Source organism: Diadema antillarum, unplaced genomic scaffold (genome assembly GCF_040938485.1).
Source record: "Diadema antillarum isolate AM-2024a unplaced genomic scaffold, OU_Dant_1.0 seq00000538_RagTag, whole genome shotgun sequence".
NCBI classification, from domain to species: domain Eukaryota; kingdom Metazoa; phylum Echinodermata; class Echinoidea; order Diadematoida; family Diadematidae; genus Diadema; species Diadema antillarum.
The window spans coordinates 702,958-720,471 of record NW_027271486.1 but is presented as its reverse complement, the minus strand read 5'-3'; the positions used below and the strand labels follow the sequence as shown (position 1 = coordinate 720,471).

General features: G+C 38.9%; 1 protein-coding gene across 1 annotated transcript in view; it reads right to left on the bottom strand.

Moving 5' to 3' along the window:
• Nucleotides 1-834: 834 nt before the first annotated feature.
• Nucleotides 835-17,514, bottom strand: part of LOC139734653 (probable lysosomal cobalamin transporter) — a 41,865-nt gene continuing 25,185 nt past the window's right edge. The window contains exons 11-16 of the mRNA XM_071645440.1: nucleotides 17,243-17,345; nucleotides 16,475-16,579; nucleotides 13,704-13,850; nucleotides 10,378-10,423; nucleotides 8,646-8,746; nucleotides 835-2,932 (exon numbers count right to left, since the gene is read on the bottom strand). Coding sequence (XP_071501541.1) covers nucleotides 2,819-2,932; nucleotides 8,646-8,746; nucleotides 10,378-10,423; nucleotides 13,704-13,850; nucleotides 16,475-16,579; nucleotides 17,243-17,345 — 616 coding nt within the window. The 3' untranslated portion in view covers nucleotides 835-2,818. The remainder of the gene's footprint in view (nucleotides 2,933-8,645; nucleotides 8,747-10,377; nucleotides 10,424-13,703; nucleotides 13,851-16,474; nucleotides 16,580-17,242; nucleotides 17,346-17,514) is intronic.

The following is a 17,514-nucleotide window of genomic DNA, read 5'->3' as shown; positions in this document are numbered from 1 at the left end:
TGAAAGTCAACAATAACGCTGTTACACATATATTGTATGTTGGAAAAACAAAGTATTGATTACAATTCCAAATGTTCTGAACTGACCAAAGTGATAATGTACATGTACGGTCCAGACCCTGTTTCATAAAGCTGTTCGTAAAGTTATGCATGACTTTATGAACAACTTAATTATGGCAAGCTTAGTGGGTTTCCGTCATTGTTAATTTCAATAGCTAAAGTTGAAATTTGCAGATGGTAATGATTATTCTTACATCTTAACACACATTTTCAGTTGAAAGTGTATTTTTGCCCCAATGTAGATGAAATATTGACACACATATTGGCACTTCATATACCAGTCGTTCGTAAAGTCATACATAACTTTACAAACAGCTTTATGAAACGGGGCCCCAGTCAGCACAGCTTGTGACTGGAGACCATTCACGCTGGTCATCATAAATACCATGCTCCTCACTTATCTCAGACACAGCAAACTGTGTTGCCATGGGCAACAGCTCCATCTTCATCCACTCTGAGCACTTCATCAAGTAAATCTTATTCCAATATCATCATCATTCATTGCACAATATACATACGTAAGACTCTCTTCATATCTGTCTGCAATACAGTTTGCACACTACAGATCTATTGTATGTCTGTTAGTGCATTCACATTAAATGGGATGGTATAGTATTGGTCGAGGTGAGGATTCAGCTGTTAACCTTTTGTGAGATACTTAAAAACCACTTTATGAAACAGTAAGAAGCATACAATGCTAAAAGGAATTCAAAGAAATTCAGTTTTGAAATAGCTAAGATATCCAACAATACAGTAAAACAAAGCAATCCTTATGGCAGGCGGGTCCCAGCATTTATTAGGATTGCTTTGTTTAGGATATCTCGGCCATTTCAAAACCAGTTTTCATGAAATAAACCTTGAATTTCTCTCAGAATTATAGGTTTTTTAATATTCTATTATAGATTTCTCATTATCTCAGAAAGTCATCTTTAAAAGAAGTTGGAAACCTGAAGACCACTCTCAACTGAGACTGTACCATCCTTTTAACGTATGACCAAACATCACTTAACAACCCATTCTTAAACTGACATTTGGTGTTGTCATTTACACCTGGTGTCATTTTTACTCATTACTGCAGAGACTCGAAATATATAGAGTCTATCATGTACTTTTATGATACTTAAACATAAAATAGCTAATCTGGTGTATAGGTATGTATGTGTGTAAAAATGGGCACACATCACTGGCACACATATTGGCACTTCAAATTCCAGTCATTTGTAAAGTCCCAGTCGTAACTTGTGCCCCTGGTAATATGCTTCTACACATGACTTAATTAATCTATATAAAGCAACTCTTCTATTAGTGTTGCAACTTCTAGTGGAAAAAGAGCTTGCAGCATGCACATGCATGCAATGCAGTCAGGTGTGCAGATGCACCTGCAGAGAATCCAACTCTCCCGTTTTCAACATGAGATCTCCCGCCGAAAACCCATTTTTGCAAAATCTCCCGTTCTCCCGCTTGAGATTTAATTTCTCCCGCCCTGGCTCTGTGTTTCCCGTTGGAAAGGATTTCTTACTTATTGCTATTGTATGTTGAAAAAAAATAAGCCTTAGATCGCACCAGAGAGCATCTAGAACCCTAGGAACTTTGCGCTTTGCACACATCAACTTGGAGTCTCCCGATTGCTAGGGGTTTCAGGCAGGAGAATCTCCAGATCAGAAGGTGCTTTGGGTTGGAGTCTCTGCACCTGGGTCACACAGAGACGGATCACAATTACAGCATAATCTGTCACGTCCTCTGCACATAAATTACATTAGTGGTATTACATTACAGATGGTATATTTCTTTGTCTTCTTGCTTAAAAACAACAACAACAGATGGTATAAAGAGCTGAAAATCATTATCACACTACAAATATATCACAAGAATGTCATCTAATTTTGGCATCTTCCACTGGGTGTCTTGCATATGATTACCTTGGTATAAACCCAGGTGACCATGCATTACAAACCAAAGTCTTGTGATAAGCTTTCTAGAGTTAAGCTGATAGAATTATCATCATATTCCAAAAAATCCACCAATGTGATCTCTTATCTTGATAGTGTCTTCCAGTTTGGCATCTAGCAGTAGTTTAACTAAAAATAAATGGGCATACCTGAGTGACCCAGTATCAACCCTCACCCCCCTCACCCCCCCAAAAGTTTCAATTCTTACAGGCTGACTACACTAAATCTCATCATGGTGTTTTTCTGTTTGGTGGATAAACACGTATAATTCTACTCTACTGCAACCCTGCATTATAAAACCATCAGAACTTGCATGGTAAACTGTCAGAGTTAAGCTGATAATCATTAACCATTTTTCAAAACAGAACACTCAGTAGTGAGCATCTTACTTACTCACGAAGCCATACCTACCCATCCTAGTTTTGTTACCAGTGGCTAGTCGCGTTGAGGGTTATAATAATGATAACAATAATGTCTTATCCATCAAGGGTAGCCATTTCAGTGTTGCCACTGCTCTACCAGAGAGCCCTGCCATTATTATTACCCCGGCGTATTGCCCGGTACCCATTTATACACCTGGGTAGAGAGGGACATAGTGGGTAAAAACATCTTGTTCAAGGACGTAAGTACTGGGTGGGAATCGAACTCGGGTCCTCCAATTGGGAGTCGGGAGTCTTATCCACTACTTGTATGTCACAGCGCCAAAACTATGTTCTAACGATTAACAATGTTAAAGCTAGGATGGGTAAGAATGGCGAAGCGCCGTAAATCATTCTACAAACACGACATCTCCTTTTGGCGTCTTCATCCTCACGGCTCCAGCATCTCCTCATCGCTGTCCTCCGTGTCCGATGCCTCCACGCGCCCCTCAATGGATGACTCACGCCGTCGGATGAGGGCAACTACCACGCTGATGAGGAACACCTGGGAGGAAACGATTTTGAGACTCTGAGAGATAATATACTAATGTCTTCACCATTGACAGCATAAATCTAATATCCTGCTTGAATAGAACAATCCTGATATTGCATTTACGCTTTTGTTCAAACCTCTTCTTGCTACATAATAAGAGTAATACATTTTTGCACTTCCTCCTACTGTAAGCACGCAAGTTTCATCTCTGCACAAATATCTTGACAATTTGTCTTACTCTCTTTAAAACTTAACTCTATTATTTTGTGAGCCTATTTTCTCCTAAATTTTCACTGATGTGCATAATTGTACTATCTGATTTTTATGTTTTCATACAAAGCAACATAAAACCAGGATGGACTTTGGCTTGAAAGTGACATCACCAAAGTCAATAAATTATGTTCTTGATGCACCCAAAGTGTCCAGATTTTATTCTCATAATGCTTCTTTCACAATTAAAATTATGTAAATTGACACGTCGCCCATGTTGACATGATGTAACAATCCCTACTGAGGCAATTGATTGTTATTCAAAAGGAACTACTGTATACGCTATAATTTTCGCATACATAAATTTTCGCGAATTGCCGCTGTCACACATTTTCGCGAGTGGTTAAATTCGTGATTGGGGGACCAGAGAAAATATGAAGTGGTAAAGAAAGTGTGAATTTTCAACTTACTAGCATATAAGAATGATACTAGTTATACACTGCATGAAAAAGACTTGCCAAACTCTGCGAACTAGTAAGTTAGAATTCAACATTTTTGAAGCGGTTAAGTCCATCGCGCTAGATTTCTGACGAGTGGTCCCCTTGCGATAATGGATTGGCTCTCTACAGTATTCGTATAGTAGACGTGGACGTGGGTAAACAAGCTTAGCCAGTATGGTCTGTTCGGTAAGCCGTGACATGGTATTCTAGTACTGAAATGTTCGTATCATCAAGGCAAGGAATTCATTTTGGAAGGTAATATCTTTGCCTGTTGTTAATTTCGCGAATAGCTCCCGACTCGCGAAATTCGCGAAAATAAAACCCCCGCGAAATATATAGCGTATACAGTATGCAGTGCAAATGTATGTTGACATGCATTGATTTGTAACACCTTTGCCATTACTTATGTGGCCAAAAGATATCTAAATATGTGCCATATACACTGTATTTCACAATAATATTTGTATTATCTTTCTTCAGATGCCAATAAATAACCTTCTAAACCAACAGATTCTGCCATGCAGTGACATCATCTATAAATCTATAAAGTACTGACATGATTAACAAAATAAGTTGGAATGCATCTTCCCTTAGACCAAACATAACTTGCATGTTTCTCTGCAATGTCTAGAAAATTGCATAGTAATATGAGAACATGCGGTTCATTTTTGTCAATCAAATTATTTGTCTCAAACCACTCCGTCAGGGTTGCTAACCTCTGCACGAGAAGAAAACCAAACCATGACCTAACATACTGATGGACAGTGTAAAACATGTTCTTAGGGCAAAATTGTATTTTGGGTCAAATAAAGGGATATTACCAGGTGCATGTAAGCCTGTTTACACTAATTTTACAAAATCAAAACAAAGCAAGCCCAAACATACATTCCTAAACCACTTAGACCTACATATGGATGAAGACAAAATTTACTAAAAACTGTGAAAATGTGCTATGTAACTGGCAGGTCTGCTCTCATATCCCTACCTTAGTCCTATATGTGACCCTGCATTTAAAAAAATAACAACAAACAACAACAACAACAACAAAAAGTCGCCAGAAATGAACTTTTAGTTAAGGGCAGATTCTGAAAGAGCAGACTCTACGCTTAAAAATGATGTATAACTCAATTCAAATGGACTCTCCTAACCTATCTAAATAATGGAAATCGAAAGTGTGAATTGAGAAAAAAGGCTCTGAAATAAGGGTCTATTCAAGTGCATAATTTTTACTAAGCTTTGTCAGCTGTAGTATGAATGGGACAAAAACGGAATATAAACCACTGGAGCAACAACAATGAAGGGATTATCAGATTAAGCTGAAATTGAGCATGCTGTATTAACACATTCTGTCCATGATCAATACCAACTTTCAAAGTAGTAGCATTATCCTTTCAAAAGTTTTCATAATTAGAGTTGAAAGTGAAGAGTGAGCAAGGGATATGAAAAGGACCTCTATAAGACAAACCTGATCACACTACTCTACAAAAAAAAGGTTGGAGAAAAACTGCTAAAAACATGTCAATTTCCAAGTCATTTTATGATCCCAAACTTAAGGATAACATAGAAGAAAAGCTCTTTCAGAAAATATGAAAAACTAAAGATTGACTTGGCTGACCTATCCCACCTTTTTTGAGTCCTCACATAAAATCAAGGGGTGCGACTTTTTGTTCGCTTTGTGATGCACAGTCCCATATACAGTATGTAGCCAGAATTGTTGTAACTGTTGCTTTTGCTGTTCAGTGCATGTAGGCTATTAGATTGATCTCTACATTTCCCCTTCATTTTACATGAACTATGATAAACACCAAGTTAATACTACATACACCTGCATAGTAACCTTGTGCTGAATTATTGCAATGGTTGCCATTCAGCTTTCAATTAACATCACGGAAATGGGGAAAATGATAGCAGAAACAAGGCAAAAACGAAACACAATAAAATGTACACCTGCAGGCAGGCGCAATTACCAAGTGAAAGCCCGAAAGAGGGTGCCAAGGCCACTGTGAATGGGCCACGAGCGGGGAAAAGGGAGGAAGGGGGGGGGTGCAGGTTAACCTGCAATGTTTAATTGCTCAGTAATAAACCAAATAGGTGTTGCAGGGATGCTACAGGTAGTGGTAGTAAATTAAATGTCACAGTACTTGGTGGTATCAATGCAGGGAGCAATGAAAGCTCTCTTCCTCCCATGCGGGAAACGACAGGTGCTGAGCTGGCTTCAGATTCAACATACAAAAAGAGATGGATAGCACGATACTGCGGTATACAGTATCACAACTGAATATTGATCAACTGGTTGAGCTGTACACATTGATGTTCTTGCATAATTTATTCATTTATTTATCCATGTACATGATTTACTTATATGCATTTATTTAATTATCTATATATTCATCTACTATCTATTTCATCTATAATCATTTATCTATTTATCATTTATCTATTTATTTTTTTAATCTAAATTACTTATATCTTTACTTATGTATGTATGTATTTATTTATCTATCTATCTAACTTGTAAGATCTATCTATCTGTCTATATATTAACAACCGTATATTTTTCCTATCTATCTATCTATCTATCTATCTATCTATCTATCTCTCTATCTATCTATCTATCTATCTGTCTGTCTGTCTGTCTGTCTATATATCATCTACTAATTCTTAGCCACCGTTATTGCACTATCACACAGCTTGGGCTGTAGACAAAATTGCATTCACTACAAAGCAAACAGGAAAAGAAAACAAAAAACCTTAAATTCTTATCCCTCCAAAGTGCTACAAATTTTTACAAAACTAACTCATCGAAAATGGACTGATCTTCTTGATTATACTATGGAACTCAAGAAGGGATATGAATATATATTTATCTGGAAGTACAGTTTGAATCTCATATCTTTCTATTTCCTATTATTGAGACACACAAACACAAATTTGTTACTCTATTAGCATGAGGTCACTTATTCACACAAGTAACTGCATAAACATGAAGAATTCAAAACAAAATATTTGAGATATTTGAGATTAGAGCTGCTAAAAAAAAGAAGAAAATAATTAAAACATATGTGATGATTCTAATAACATCTCTACAATTGACAATTCTTTAAAATTGATAATTCTAATAAAAAGTTTACAAATATTTCATGTGAAACGTAATGAGTGAAAAGTCCTATTCAAACAGTACTGTGGTGGAGGAAAGGCAGCATTCAGAGAAAAAGTTTCAATGTTTCGGACAAGTTGACTGTCCATCTTCCGGGTCTTTCAGGTTTACACACATGGTGAACTACAAATTCTAGATCTCTATGTTCATTGTGGCATGCAAAATACCTCCTTCAAAGAACATACACATGAATATTTTGATAGCTAGCGAACTGGATTACACTCCACAGATAAATAGAATGACACACAGACAATCACCATCAACAACAAAAGCTTGACATGTAAAGGGAAATGTAACATATTCGCTCGGGTCAGCACATCAACACTTCTTCAAAGACAGAGACAATGATAACACTATAATATCACTATCAGTAATACTAAACCCCTTCAGTATGTGAAGTGAGGTCAAATGTAAGACGTCATATAAAATGCTGGTTGAAAAGGGTGTCATACTTTGCCACCCCATTTTCACTATGCAAACACTTGGCTGACTTCGTAATCTCATCAGGCTCTTCTTGGTGTACAATTTCAATTGATTTCAATTATGAGGCCACGTACTTGACATTGAGAACATGGTTACCACTGGAAGAGACTTCTATATACACTGTATATACCAAATGAATGAATACGTAATTTCCTTTTCAGGTTTAATAGGGAAACAACTCATGTGGGGTTCCTGATAACTGAATCAGCATAAAAAAAAACTCTGCCTAGGGCATGGACAACTACTGTAGAAGTAGTAATTTTGGGGTGTGGAAATTTTTGCACATTTTCGTGACCAGAAACTACTGCAAAATTAAAAAGCATGAGAATATTTTTGTTTTTACATGATGTCTTGATTCAACAGAATTAAAAACAAGACAATTTCATCTTACTTGACAGAGCATGAATATAATAAAATTACTCATGTAAAAATATCCACTTTTACAGCACATAAAATGTGGATTTGGCATTGAATGAATAAGTCATGAAAGGAGCATTGAGTGATAACATAATACACAACACTACTCCATCCAAAAAGAACATCCCTGTGACATGATAGGGATTAGAGGATTAGGAAATCTCTTATTAATCTACATTTAGTTCCCAGACATTTGTGCCAATCTGTGAACAAAGCGATCCAGCATGCATGCCAATTTGTGAACTAAGCAACGGTTTAATACGAAGTATGCACAGTGCACAACACCAGTGATGGGATCATTAGTCAGTTATGAAATGTGATATTGATTAGTTTCAAACAAATGTCGTGAGCATCTTTTAAAATTTGACTCTGGCTCACAAAGCTAATTTGGCGATTTATTGTAGCTGTTGGTGGTGGTTTTGCCACGCAAGGTCACGTACATAATAGTTACGTTCACACGCTGTTCCTAAACTTTAAGTCAAGGTCGAAAACTTGAATCTCTATGATATAGCTTGCAGTTCAGCGGCAAGTGAGCACGTTTGAAAGTTAGCAATCTCAAAGTTTGCTCAATGACTAGAACCACAAGACATCTTAGGGTTTATGCTCTATACATGAGCCACGGGGGGTTCCCACCTGTAATTTTGCTCCGTGTGGACACAATAATCAACGAGCTTGTGAGTTTAATAGCATGAACCTCACTTCTCGTTCGCTTCCTGGTCAACCTCCAGCTGTGCATTTTTGTATGGGCATAAGGTCATAGTGAGGACTCTACACTTTCAGTTTTAATCATCGATCTGGATTCGCTTGTAAGTTGTATCCTAAAGTTTAGGTGCGCGTGTGAACATGCGTTGTGAATTCACAAGTGGAGCTAATCATCGACAGTTAAGTTTTTGACCTAAACTTCCACGTTTGGCAACTGTACATGAACGTAGCTATTATCATGACAGGCTGTGCTTACCCCAATGAATGCCCATGTGGACCAGTAGTAGCAGGCCCCAAAGAACCAGACCTTGTACAGGAACTTGGTCATCAGAGTGACAGTCACCGTCATCACACAATCTGTGTCCAATAAAGTGAAGTCTAATTATTGATATGTACTATCGTGCAGCAATGCTTTAATAGAGAAAGATTAATCACGATGTAGCCCGATTCTTCTACTGCTTGTATGACTATTCATCTGCATGCAGATAATCTGCATGACTGTCAGATTCTTAATCTTATTCATTTTTGCCCTTTGAATGGACATACCATTGGGACAAATATGTCAAACAAGATAACGGTAGTTAAGGTCTCTTACAAAACTGCTAAACACTGAAAGGGGGGTTTACCCTAAACATATCATGTTGCATACTTCACATAAGTGTTTCACGACTGTGACATCATCAGCTGTTGTTACCTTCTTATTCAGTGGTGGAATTGAACAAAACTCAACAAATTCATACCCTTTGAAGGGACTGTCAGCTTTCCTCAAAATTAATTTATGTTTTCTACTCCTATTGACTATATGTGGTAAATCTATTTTAGCCCCTTGAAGACTAGTCCCGAGTATACACAGGCAGGTGTTTGGGGAAACGGAAGCTACAGTAGAATCCCCCTCCCCCTCCATGAGTATGAGGCACCATTTTAAACATACCCTCTGTCTCAAGCAACACCACAAATATAAAAAACAAGCTTTTTTCCCCCATTGAGGTACCATTTCAAACATACCCTCAGTCTTTTAACCTTTTTATGACCAAAGTTACACTTTGATGATTGAGGATTCACAAGAGCCAGAGCGATGCTCAGAAATAATGTGCAACAAGACATTACAATTTGTGACCCGCTACAACAAAAGGGTCCTAAAGTCGCGCACGGTCGAAGCTGTGAAAATCGAGTTTGAAATCAGAGCATCAAAATTGGTCAAAACTTACGATTTTCTGAATTTGACATATTATTGGAGTCTGACATGTCTTCTATCATCTGTTGAAATTTTGAAGCAAAATGATGAAAGGAAAGACCAAAAATTAGCGTTTTTCTGGGCCATGTTTTTTGGCGTTTCAACGAAGCAGAAACTGGTTCGAAAATTTGGATTGAGCGCCACAGATAGGCTCCGCCCCTAACAACGACCAGAGTGATCTCATTGGTCAGTTTGCTGCTTGCCGCTAACCTAAGCGTGAAGCTCGCACACTGCCCAGTCAACTGGTGCGTGCGGGCGGGGTGCGCTATGCCCAGCCGCTTCTCCTGGCATCCTGGTCACTGATTGGTTGGTGAAGAGACCGCCGAGGCTGTGTTTGAATGAGCATTTCGGGGGTTGCTAGGGCTTAACTTCTATTGTCCGGAGGGGAAAACTGACTTGCATGTCCCTTGATCGCGATTCGTCGCAAGGAAAACTTTTAAGGCGCTTTTCTCGAAACAGTGATTTCCCAGACGTCTCGACATGCTCTCTTTTAAACATCGATATCTCCGCAGCCGATTATTTTCATAAGATGTATTATATAGCAATTTAAAGCAGAAAGATTAGGGAATTATGTCATATAATTTTCAAATAATCGACCTTGTCCGACTTTAGGATCATTTTGTTGTAGCGGGTCACATTTAGTATAATCAACTGAAAATGTTTAATAAGAAATAAAAAAAACAACAATAACACTCCATTCAGCAAAGTTTGAACACTATTTTTCATGCTGACAAGAATTTCCAATGCCACTCACCTTTTCCAGCTTGAGTATTGCACTGAACAGGCTCTGTGCCATTTGCCTGAAAAATAGGAATCGCAATTGATGTGAGAATTGATAACAGCCACTTTCTCATAACTAACACATCACTAACAACATCCTATCCCCAATACACATATAAACGCACAAACACACAAACACACACACACACACACACACACCAAGCATGATTAAATGCTCATTTCTTTTCTTCTTTTACCATCATGCACTATGTTAATGCATCATATTTGCTGTTTATTTCCCACAGTAATTCTAACAATGTATTTTTTCATGCCCAATGCATGTTCTTGTTGATCGAAAGTAAACATGATTTCTACATACGTACAATGCTGTGTACATGTACTTGGTCTATATGCACAAAGTTGACAATGCAACAGAGAATACTTAAACATTATCATATACCTGTTACGCAAGGTCCAGAACAAACACACACACAAACAAAACCTCCATACAAATACCGTATAAGCTGATATTTATGAGAATTTCGCAAAGCAATGTTGGACCAAGAATGTAACAAAACACAAAAATGTCGCCATGCGCAAGGGTAATGGTACACTTACAATAGCTGCAGCGTCAATTCACGAAAACAACGTCTCGCGAAAATATCTGTACCGAAATATAACAGCTTATACAGTAAACATATAACAAACATCTACGGCGGATAGAAAGGATGGAAAGAAAAAAAGTATAAATAAAAGAATGACTGAAAGTAGAGGTGGGCTATAGAGGGTGACATTTTCAGAACATGCTCATCACACCTTAGTTTGATGACTTTGTGCCTGCTGACACCATTTTTGAAAAAAAGAACGAAAAAAATGCGAAATCCAGGGTGCCCCAGCCGAAATCGTTAAAAATCAAAGATGGCTGCCGTTTCGGCTTAAAAAAGACATTTTTGGCTATAACTTGGCTATTTTTTGGTCTATTGTGATGGTTTTGGTGTCTAACCCCATGTTTTGGGGGTAAGGAAGTGGATTATAATGATAATTTTGGTGTAAAACCTAATCTTCCACATGATACTAACCTTTTTCCCATATTTAGGGTTAAATTTTCCTTGTCCTTTACCCCTACCCCACCCGCCATTTTTTGCACTTTTTTCTGTATTTTTTTTTAAAGTCATGTTATCTACCATATCCATGTACTCTTAATAACAAGTTCTAGCTATCAATCTGGTGTTTTCTACTGACGATACAACAAGAAATATAACTTACGTTATATGTATCTGTCATGCAAATACCGGTATGTGGCTAGTGCATTCAGGATGCATGGTAACTGTGCAACCAGTGCTAATACTGTATCTGCTTTATGGTGCCCACTGTCATTTGGTCATTAGACCTTAACAATAGTCAAAGTGTACAGTTCTACTGTACAAATGTAGGTGTACAATTGACTGGAATAAGCCTTCTATATATGCCAATTGTCCAGCACAAAGCCAAAGGTACTTGACTGGATGAGGTACATGGTATCTGCCATCTTGCCTAAAAAACACATTTTTACTATAACTCAGTCAGCTTTTTTATATTCTAGTCTAGTTTTGGTGTTTCACCATCACCAATTGGTCCCTTATTTCTCATGCCTGCTTTTCCCTACCATGTATGGTATATTGCTGTACTTTTGTAAAGCAAGAATCCTCACGTGTGATGGGGAATTTGATACCATTTGGGTGATTATCCAACCAGTTCTATGACAAACAAATGTTATGTACAATGTATGTTCCTCACATAGCATCATAATGGTAAAGTCATCATCTCACTCTCTGTGTCTGAAAGTGCCTAAAGCTGAGGTAATTAATATCTGTTGACTTTATCATTTATTTCCAGTTCTCTTTTCCAATTCCTAAACGTGGCCCAAGCACAACAAGCAGTTAGGGTATGTGCATAGGCTGTCTGTTACAGGAACATAAAACATGGGGAGGCCCATTAACAATGTTGACGAACTCAAGGAATGCCTGGATACCCGAGATCTCACCAAACTCAAAGCTATTTTATGTGGAGAGCTGTCATACCGCAGACTCATATCCCATCAAGATCATTGTACACCCACACGTGTATAAGGTCTCGATACCAAATCTCTGAGGTGGAAATGGAGGTGAACTTGACTCTTCTAGTGACTGGAGGAGAGTCTGATAATCTCCCTGCCCCTGATCTGCCTACTGAAGATGACATGGTGAATGCATTCAAACGAAAGTCAACCAATGGCATCATACAACCAACTGCCCATACCAACCTTGAAGAAACTGTTGGTAGTGAACTGGGCATCAATGATTCTGCATTGTGATATTTAATATTGGATTACATACAAAGGTGCACAAAACTGGTACCGTGGTATGTGTTGAGACCAAGAGCATGAGGCATCACAATGGAATTGAGCACATGGAAAGAATGAAAGGGACAGATCAGCATCAGCACTAGTGATGCCCAAAGCAAGCTGATGTACAGACAGTACTGCTGATGCAGATTCTTCCATGTATAATACATTGACTCATGGGATGCATCATCAGGCCGAAACATTACCTTTGTGCTGGAAAATATTGGCATATCACAGAAGGCTTATTCAAGTCATTTCAAAATTCAATTTGTGCACCTACAGTAGAACTGTACATACAGTGTATGATTACATGTCTAATGACCAAATGTTAATGAGCACTACAAAGCAGATACAGTATAAGCACTGGCTTCAAAGTTACCATGCATCCTGAATGCACTAGCCACATACCGGTATCTGCATGACACATACATATAGCGTAAGTTTCTTGTTGTATCGTCAGTAGAAAACACCAGATTGATAGCTTGTACTTGCTATTAAGGGTATGGTAGATAACATGACTTTTGAAAAATACAGAAAAAAGTGCAAAAAAAATGGCGGGTGGGGTAGGGAAGGACAAGGAAAATTTAACCCTAAATATGGGAAAAAGGTCAGTATCATGTGGAAGATTAGGTTTTACACCAAAATCATCATTATAATCCACTTCCTTGATCCCTAAACCATGGGGATAGACACCAAAACCATCACAATAGACCAAAAAATAGCCAAGTTATAGCCAAAAATGTCTTTTTTAAGCCGAAACGGCGGCCATCTTGGATTTCTAACGTTTTCGGCCGGGGCACCCCGGATTTCGCATTTTTTTCGTTCTTTTTTTCAAAAATGGTGTCAGTAAGCACAAAGTCATCAAACTAAGGTGTGATGAGTATATTCTGAAAATGTGACCTAAAATTGACCCTGTATAGCCCACCTCTACTGAAAGAAGTGTCAACACAGATGCGCCACAAGCACAAAGTTCACAAAGTTGATAGAAATCAACATACCGGGATGTACTTCTGGTAGCCGTAGCTCAGGTAATCGGGAGCCAGGGTGTATAGCATGGTGTTAAGAGCCATGATCATACAGATCACAATGGCGCACATGAAGAGAAGGGCCTGGGGCTTGGTGCGTTTGGGTCGGATCCTGTAAATCTGGGGACCCACAGTGGAGATTACAACACGAAAAAAAATCACAATAGCTACCACAACAAATATACAAATATCGACTGCTGCAGAGGGAGATGGTAAAACTATTTGCACCGAGGTGATTTCTCAACAGTGCTATGTCCCGAGACGAAGTCGAGGGACATGGCACTGTTGAGAAATCACCGAGGTCAAATAGTTTTACCATGGCCCGAAATAAAGCAGTCGATATTTGTTTTACATCCCTCTCGAGCATTTTACTAGAGTGATTGTATGGTTCCCTTTTGGAAAAAAATGTGCAGGTTTCGTTAGGCCGTAGCAGTGGCAGTGCAGCAGCAGTGCATGCAGTGCGTAGCGAACGACACCGTTGGTTCCCACACACGAGCTACACTACAGCATGCAAAACTCCGAAAGATCGAGGAGGTCCAGGACTACGTTAAGCGTTAGAAGTAGGTCTAAAGCGGCTTGGTTACCCACATCATCTTCAAAATCGCTTTTAGTTTATTCCTAATTCGTACCTGATCTGATATGGTGTCCTTCTGCTGCAATCATTCCTCCGTTACTTGAAGCGCAGTCACTCTGTCAATAATTAGCTGAACTGCATTGATCACACTAACGAATGGTCTACACACACACACACACACGCCATCGCACCACAGATTTACTTTCTGTAATGCCGTCGCGCACCAAGCTACAAGCCACGCACAGGACTGTCGCTCAAAAGTATCGCTACTACGCGCACTGCGTACATTCTTAAGTGAGAAATGTCAATATCGATCACACGATCACGATTGGGTGCAGATCGTGGATTCCCAAAAGTACTATATCCCGCTGGCTAGTATACAAATGATGCACAGGATAGAGTGTGTTAGTGAAGGTGCGGCGCGCTCGAGAGTATTGACAATGGTGCGACATGCACGAGGCGCAGCCGAGTGCATGTTTGCAACCGTTGTCAATACTCAAGAGTGAGGCGAATCCTGTGCATCATTTGTTTTATAAAATGGGTCGAAAACTGACAGCATTATTCACGTACCTTTGTGGGTCAATACCAGTCAGCTACATGTAGCACTCGCTCAAAAGTCAAGATGTCCGAAGATGTTCGTCCCAAACATTTACGCACGTCGCACTCGGAAATCCCGCACATAAGTACTGTACGTACGTATAAGAGTATACGTACGCCACGTGTTATGTACAAGAAAGGTCGCCGGCTGTTGTGGCAGCCCGAACTAGAAGTTGTTTACAGGATTGACAGCGCGTATAGTAGCGCGTGACGCACTTGTAACAACTGATTGAGTGCGCACTGCTAGTGTAAACATTGTGACGTACGTCAGGCCCCGGCCGTGCATTTACTAAGAAATTAATGCACGCACACGTGACTCATTTCAGCGCTTCCAATTGGCTACATTCTTGAACCCATTTTATAATAACCAATTGCACCGCATCCAGCTGCTCGTAGCTAGCTAGTAAAACTACACCATGTTCGTGCTCTGTACAATCCTATGGCAAGAAGCTTTACATGAGGGATATAATACTGTATATACACTGTACAACTGTATGTCGAATATTTCACAAAATTTTTATTTTGCAAATTTCGCGAGTCAGGTGCTATTCGCAAATCTAACCAGTTGAGGCAAGTCCTGAGTATACTAAGGCAGGTGTCTATTGGAAATGCGTGTTATAGCAAAGTCAGTCCGTCCTTAATGAGTTAAAGACACTTGGTATGGAAATATTGACTCTGATACTGACATGAATGTGATGCGCCACACATATATTTCTCTGTTCAGTACTGTACTCCAGGATCGCCAATTTAACCACTTGCAAAATCGATGGGAAGTCCTGATTCGCAAAAAAATTAGACTCGCTAAATATATGGCGTACACAGTATGACAGTAGTGCTAGTATGCAATTCTACTGAGATTTATTTATTTCACTGTAATTTACTGCACTGGGCACTTCTTCCAAGGGGACCTAATGACCTTTCGTGGGTCTTCAACATACATGTACTTGCATTGTACCATCATACAGGTAAATGAACTATTGATGTGCAATCTCAAAATGAAGTAAATTTTCTGTGCAAATGGGTTTTTCACACTTTCCTGGCTTTCAAAAAGACGACAGACACTAAACTCAAAAGCACACAGCACAGACTTTGACACAGAAAGAAGATTTAAGTACAGTCACATGGTTGTATCAAACTACAATCCCCTTTATAATTTGTTTTGTTTTCCAACCAGTTACTCTTATGCATACAATGCCATTAATCATAACATAGTCAGCTCTAACTTCATTTGTCAAGTTACTCCTTCTTCAAGACAGCCTCTATAAAATCAGTGGCAAATTTTACATCTTTTCTTTTTTCGAATAATTATGGTCCACACAATAACTTGCTTCCACACAACGTCACTAAATGAGCATGAAGCAACTTTTACTTTGTATTTTTTTCTTGGTCACAAACAAGATGTGATATCGGTAAATTTACATACCTGGCAGACTTCAAATAATCTTAACGTTAAAAGCTTTCAGGATCACAACATCACAAGGAACCAAATGCTGTGTATTGAAAACAACCCTTATCAAGATGCATTAATGAAGCCCATGACCTTTGAACCTAAGAAGCGAGAGTTTGTTCTCACCCTGATGCAGCAGAGCCATATACCAATCCTCCTGATCCCACCCACAGAGGTCCAGAAGAAATAGGTCAGTGTGGCTCCATACAGCACCAGATCCAGAGGATACACCTGAAACAGAAGAGAGTGGACAAAGAATTTCTCCCACATTCAACCTTTCTTTATACACTATATTGGGCTGCCAACATTCACACATCAACATTAGGAAGGTCTTTACAAGCAGTCAGGGAGATATTTGCATGTTACATGACATCTTTAGAAGGGGGCCAATGTTCATCCGCGGACACAGGAGTATTTATACTATACTCTCCTGACAAGAAAAGCAAGAAGCTTTCAAGTTTTGAAGAAGTTTCCTGTGCAATTTGAAAGACTTGGCAGCTGTGAGGTATGTACAATGGAACTCTACATCTACAAATGTACATGCTTCCATGGAAACACGAAATATCAACTAAATACTACAGTAGATGGAAGATACAATTTGTATTATTGATCTGTACAGTTGATTATAGTATTAGTATTAAGTCATATTGTGAAACATATAATACCGTATGTCCCCCCCCAAAATTACAACCGGACCTTCAGCAAAATGTTTCATAATGTACATGGCTATGATAAACAGAATGTTTCTCCGAAAGCACTCATGAATTGCTGTCTAAGAATTATGTGGCACACAGGGGAATTTGTCCCTTGGCACAAATAAAATTGGCCAAGTTGGAGCAGCACTCAACACAACGCGAGAGCATCACTTGAATGGTGTATGTCAAGACCACTTACCCGCTGGGCATACAGGAGAATGATGTCCACGGGGTTAGGGAAGTTCCTCTGCCGAAGGACGTAGCCAGAGCGTGGTCCCAGGGAGTGAAGGGCTCTGTCGAGACTGGATGGTATCCATAGAAACAAAGATTATCGGTACTGTAATAACTGTTGATTTTTCCCAATGGGATATTTATTATTCTTCATCAAACATATTATTCATCTAAACACATAATACATCATAATATTTCACACAAAGCACTTTGAAAAACAGGCAATGAAATATCGTGACT